Source organism: Cynoglossus semilaevis, chromosome 5 (assembly GCF_000523025.1).
Source record: "Cynoglossus semilaevis isolate Cse_v1.0 chromosome 5, Cse_v1.0, whole genome shotgun sequence".
In the NCBI taxonomy this organism is placed as follows: domain Eukaryota; kingdom Metazoa; phylum Chordata; class Actinopteri; order Pleuronectiformes; family Cynoglossidae; genus Cynoglossus; species Cynoglossus semilaevis.
In genome coordinates, this window is record NC_024311.1 from 15639146 (window position 1) to 15644806 (window position 5661).

Genomic DNA, 5661 nt, shown 5'->3' on the forward strand with positions numbered 1-5661 from the left:
TTTTTCTCCACCTTATGACTATATGGTAGTTTTCATTAATGTTTTTTTTTGCCATGGGCTGGGTTTCACAAGTCTGGTCTGCCTTTAATTCATTTTTTTAAGTTTTTTTAAGCAATAACTTAACAACGGGGTTTATTAAGTTATCTGTCACTTTCCCCACTTATGCATGAAAAAAACCCAAATTTTTAAAGAAACCCATTTAAAAATGATTGGCTTTTAAGTTACAATTAAGAATATTTGTCATGTGGTAAATAAATATGCGAAAATCTTGTTCTTTTGTATGACACCTTTAAGCATCACAAAAGCAGCTGGTATCGTTACTGAGTCGAAATTCACGGATAATTCGCTGCAAATCTCTTCGTGAACACGGTGCTGGAAGTGCGTAGCTGATAAAATGTAAACAAAGTCGTTCGCGCCATGTCACTGGGCTGTTTTTCTTTAAAGCTTTACATCCAGTTGCATGCTGGGACTCCGAGTTAGAAAAATACCCCAAACAACGGTTGACGTCACGGGGTATTCGCGCCCTCTTACTACACCTCCCATCATTCGCCGCTTGCGCCAAGAACGTGAGGGCGGCGTCGATTGGCTGCCACTGAGTTCAAACTCAAAGACTGCACTCCTTATATGGTCCTTGAGTGTTCAGCCCTTTCATTTCGGCTTTCTATGTTAATGGAATTCTAATTGCCAGCTGTATGCAGCCGTAGTAAGAGCATGCGCAGTGTATCCCCAGCGTACGGCGAAGATTCAAAGTTTTTGTTCAGTAAGTAAGCATTTTTCCTTCCTTTAAATATAAACTACGATTAGAAAATAATACAGTTTGACCATGTTTTGTGTGACTTTTAATTAGAGCATGTTAGAGGAAGCTTTGTGCACTTTCAGTTTTTAGTGACTGAGTTTAAACGCCACAAAGCGTATCCGACAATGGGATAACGTGGAAGTGAAGGAGAGCGTGGCAGCGTCAGCTAGCGAGCTAACGGCTAATAACAATGAGTCGCGTTTGGCGCTTAGCGGCTAAAGTTTAAATTTAAAGGGAAACATGTCTTAGACGTACTGTTTAATTTAATTTTTAAATCTAAACCATATTTATTATGCCCAAACCAACCTGTGGTGTTGTGTTTTAACACTAGTTTTGCACATATAAGCGAGTGGCAGTGAGTAGCTTTTTGTTTTAGATCACAGAAAACGCAGCTGCCCGCTTTTTGTGTCCCGTTCACAGTGCGACCATACGCACGACTTAAGCACGGCGTAATTCGTAACATGTCTGAATGTCTGTTTATACTCGTGTATGTCTGTTGAAATATTTTGTAGAATATTTCAAACTGTTAAATTCACAGTGTTTGTACTATAGTAAAACGTTACGGCTGCGCCGCGATGTTTAAACGTTTCTCTGAAGCTACTCAATTGACACATTAAGGTAGTCTACCTACATTAAGTGGGCCCAAATGGACGATGGTAACTTAACGTTTGAATGTCGCTAAAATACCCTTTTTATCGGTTTTCGCCACATAATCAGATCTCACTAATAATGGAATGTCGTTTATTGTCAGTTTCTTTCTCTGCTATGGAACGGCATATCCTAAAGTTCGAAATCCTTCCTTTGATACATTTTGTTTCATTTCATTAAAGATACAATGAAATAAATAATAAACCATGCCTTTTCGTTTTTAGATTTCTAAAGTCTGGGAAATCACTTGCTATGGTCTGTTTACGCGTGCTGTTTTTTGTTGGGCGCTTGTGGGACTGTTTTGTGGGACCGCCCCCTTCTCAGTAGTAAAACGCTCAACTGTCTGCACGCGTCCCTGCTCGTCAACAAAATACTGTGTTGGTAACTGTGATTTTAAATCGTTGTTTTCAGGTATTTTTGTGTGCATCAACAACACAGATCGTCAGATAGACTATGTTTGGCTTTCACAAGTCTAAAATCTACAGGAGTAACGACGGCTGTTGCATCTGCAAGACCAAGTCCTCCAGCTCCCGCTTCACAGACAGCAGCAGATATGAAGAAACCTTCAGGCTCTGCTTCGGGTAAATGCCTTAATCTAATCATTACACAAACCACACATGTCACATTTGATTGCTATCAGAAGCTTTTTATGAGACTTTCAAAAATGATTCGGGCACATCGACGTAACATGTACCACTGTTACTTTAGACGGGGGTGTTAAAGTCTGTATCTGAAGCAGCATTTTAAAGGAGTTAGTTTCTACTCTGACTAACACGGGTCGCCCCTAGTGGATGATTATGTATAGCATTTTATTAATAATTTCGAGGTTGTCTTTCATGCATTTTTTCGTAACTTTAATATTCATCAAGTGGGGCAGATTGAACACCGTAGCAGCCCAGTTTTGACCCACGTGCTGTATGTTTGACACCCCTTCTTTGGAAGCAGAGTTGTCATTTTTAACATGTCACATGTTTTGTGACATGTTTCGTTGTTGAATTGTCAGAGCTGAGTAATGGTAAATGGTTGTGTATTGGTTCACCCCATGTCTGACGTGTTGTAATGACAATAAAGAACATTGAGTCCTTGAGTAAAAAGGAACTTTTCAAACAGTATAAACAGCATAATAAAGTAGCAAGGGTTTTTGGATAATTGATCAAAGATGGCAGTTTCACGATGCAGCTGACAGTCAAGATAAAAGACATCTAAGGCACTGTAATGTAGAGAATATTAAAATAACATGGATTAGACAATATTGAGGTAATTAAGATTAACAAAAAACTACTTGAATCTACATATATAAAAAGATGCATTTTAATAACGTATAAAAAGAAGACAATCAATAACAATCTTTGGTGTCTTACTTTGAAGTCATGACGTTGTGTTTCTTGTTAATAATTTAAGGTTGTCAGAAGACCGTGTCGGAGACATCTGCAACGCCTGTGTGCTTCTGGTGAAGAGGTGGAAGAAGCTTCCACATGGCTCAAAGAAGAACTGGAACCATGTAAGTCAAAAACGCCTGCAGTATTATTACTCTAAATGGTCTGTGTTTATTTTTTGACTTTGGACAAGTAAATGACATTGTGTTTACCCGATTCATTAATTGATTTCTCAGGTTGTGGATGCGAGAGCAGGGCCAGGCTTCAAGATGACAAAGCCTAAAAAGATTAAGAACAGCGATGGGAAGAGGAAAAGCAAACTAAAGAAGCTGCACAAGTTGAAGAGACAAAGTAAACTGTTCAGTCCTGACTTTTGTTTTTTTATATTAATTATTTGTAGCACTTGCCAAATCAATCCCTGACTGTATTTTATTTGTTTCCAAGCAGACTCTGATGCCCATAGCACGACCTCTAGTGTTTCTCCCGCACAGTCCCCAAGCTACAGCAACCAATCGGATGATGGTTCTGATATTGAGTCCAAACAGAGACGTCCCACTCCCTCCATCTTTTCCTTTTTGGACCGTTCCTACTGGAAAAGGTACATTACGACTTTGATGAATGGAATGTTATTGCAATGTATTGAGTCCAAATCTAACCATTTTTTGTTGCTGTTTTTTTGTTTTTAGACAAAAGGTTTGCTGTGGGATTGTCTACAAAGGGCGGTTTGGAGAGGTCATTATTGACCCACGGCTTTTCAAACCCTGCTGCAGTTCCAAAAAGCAGAAGACGCTGTCTTCCACACAGGTTCCTGATGCTCTTCCTCCACAGCTGCCAGAAACTGTGAAAGAAGTGTGGTGATTGTTGTAGTTACCCCGTCTTCCTCCATAGCTATCCATGGCATCTACCTGGATTTGTCTCCAGTGGCAGACCTCCCATTCCCTCACACCTATTAGATTGGTATTGTTAGATCATTTTGAATATGTTTGTTGTTGTTTTTTCTTTCCATGTGGGTATTTTTTTATTTTTTGTAAATAGATCATTTTTTTTATAAAAAAAAGGAAAAAATAAAAAAAACCATAGGCATTAGTATTTATAGAATGATGTAACACGTTCTGTTGATGCTCCATTTCCAGCTATGAAATTTGGTTTGTTCTTTTTTGTTGTGATTACATTTTGTCACTTTTATACATATCAAAACAGTTAATTCTTTAAAACTATCGTAAGTTTTCCAGTGAAAAATGCCAGCTATTTTTACACAATCTTTTTCATGTGTCAAGGATTTTCTCCAATGAAGTGCTGCAGTTTGTTTCTTGTGCGAATGTTGGCGTGTAGGATTGTCTTGTTCACAGAGGTCTGTTGGTGACAGCAGGGATCATTAGACCAACGGGCCTCTGAATTTAGCTTTTTATGTATATATGTATGGATGAAGAGGGATGATAGACATTTTCTTGGCCTGAACATGCCATAGCTTTTACTTTAATATGCAGTTTGCTCACATTGACACAGGTAGACGTTATAGACTAAGTAGTACATTCTGCTGCCCTCCTGGAATGACAGTGATGTATTTATTTCTGTTGTACAGTTTAAAGTGAAACAATGGAGTGTAAAACATGTTTTTTCAAAAAGAAGATGATTTTGTAAATACAGTGTATTGGCTCTCAGTGCATCTCTACCTTTTCAAATTGACAGAAAAAAATCAAACCACTAAAATGGAATCTTTTCGTATATATTTTTTTTAAATTGCTGGAAATTCATATTTAATTCATATCCTGCATCTAATTGTCTGGGCAAAGCTGACATGGATCATAAAATACAGAGAATCTGTGTTTAAAAAACAATCAATCAGAATCAATTTACTCCAAAATCCCCTTTGTTGGTCCTGGTTTGGGATGAAATAATCAAAAAGCAAATCTGCTTGTTTCTCATGGCTATTCTTAAAAGGCTTATAGAGATGATGTGTGATGATCACTGTTTTTTGTTTGTTTGTTTTCCAGAAGCATTTGTCAATGTTCAAACTATGCAGACATTATGAATGTGAGAAGTTCTCTGGGGCCATCTGTCACTTTGTTTCTAGAGTAAAGTGATGGAATCTTTTTCAACCAAATTGACATGGGAAGAAAATTCTCTAAGCAATATTTCTACTTTTTCCAAATAACAATAACTGACTGATGTGGTATTTTTTGTTATTAACACTTGCCTTGCACACTTTTTATTCCAATGCTCTTACTGTCCTTTAAAGTAATTCTGCAGCTATAATGGTTTAATTTTTCATGTTGCCTGATTTGTCACTGATGTCTAACTTCACTGTTGCTTATATATAATACTTTCTGCGGCAGGGTAGCTAAATGCTGAACATTACTCCCACTGAAGGGAGAAATGCTGCTTCCTATTAAGCTGGAAAATAAGCTTCTTTCCTTTTTCCCTCCTTATGGAGTTGCCATATTTGTTTTTACTAGGTACATTTTGGGATGTGAAATGTGCCTTAATGAATTACCTGATTCTCCTGTAATTTATATTTATTTATTACAGAAACTTCTTTTTTTCTACTAAAACTGAGATAACTGGTGTAGAATTTTCAGGAAAGTCTTTTTTAAAGTTGGTGCACTTCTTTTGAAAATGCAGTGTAGACGTTTTAATGCTTTTTTTATATCGTACAGCAATGTAGAACTGTGTTGTAATAATAAAAAAATGAAACAACAGCAACGTGTTATTCATTCTTACCAGCAGAGGGTGCAAAGTAGCCATGTAAAGGGCTGATTCTTACAGAACGACGCTGTCAGAGATTAAACATTTTCATAACCACAATGAATCACTGCATTGTTTATGACTACACATAAAGTA

The 5661-nt window shown here is 37.4% G+C and overlaps 1 protein-coding gene and 1 long non-coding RNA gene across 3 annotated transcripts in view; one reads left to right on the plus strand and one right to left on the minus strand.

The window, feature by feature from the left end:
• LOC103379272 (uncharacterized) overlaps positions 1 to 5661 on the minus strand; it is a 43390-nt gene that overhangs the window by 13791 nt on the left and 23938 nt on the right. The window contains exon 4 of one of the 2 annotated variants that reach the window (XR_003049757.1): positions 3636 to 3766. The exons of the other annotated variant lie outside the window; for it this stretch is intronic. This is a non-coding gene — a long non-coding RNA (uncharacterized LOC103379272). Of the gene's footprint in view, positions 1 to 3635; positions 3767 to 5661 lie in introns of those variants that run through there. 2 annotated transcript variants of the gene reach the window in all.
• On the plus strand, positions 258 to 4502 carry sinhcafl (SIN3-HDAC complex associated factor, like). Its single transcript, XM_008310762.3, has 6 exons — positions 258 to 760; positions 1856 to 2025; positions 2846 to 2945; positions 3057 to 3171; positions 3268 to 3418; positions 3507 to 4502. Exons 2-6 carry the CDS (start codon positions 1898 to 1900, stop codon positions 3676 to 3678), a joined length of 666 nt encoding a protein of 221 aa, XP_008308984.1. The 5' UTR covers positions 258 to 760; positions 1856 to 1897; the 3' UTR covers positions 3679 to 4502.

Excerpts from the sequence above, each read along its gene's own strand:
- sinhcafl (XM_008310762.3), top strand. The coding sequence starts at position 1,898 with ATGTTTGGCTTTCACAAGTCTAAAATCTACAGGAGTAACGACGGCTGT. Across the intron at positions 2,026-2,845 it reads ACCTTCAGGCTCTGCTTCGG|GTTGTCAGAAGACCGTGTCG; the intron begins GTAAATGCCTTA and ends TAATAATTTAAG. Across the intron at positions 2,946-3,056 it reads CAAAGAAGAACTGGAACCAT|GTTGTGGATGCGAGAGCAGG; the intron begins GTAAGTCAAAAA and ends TTGATTTCTCAG.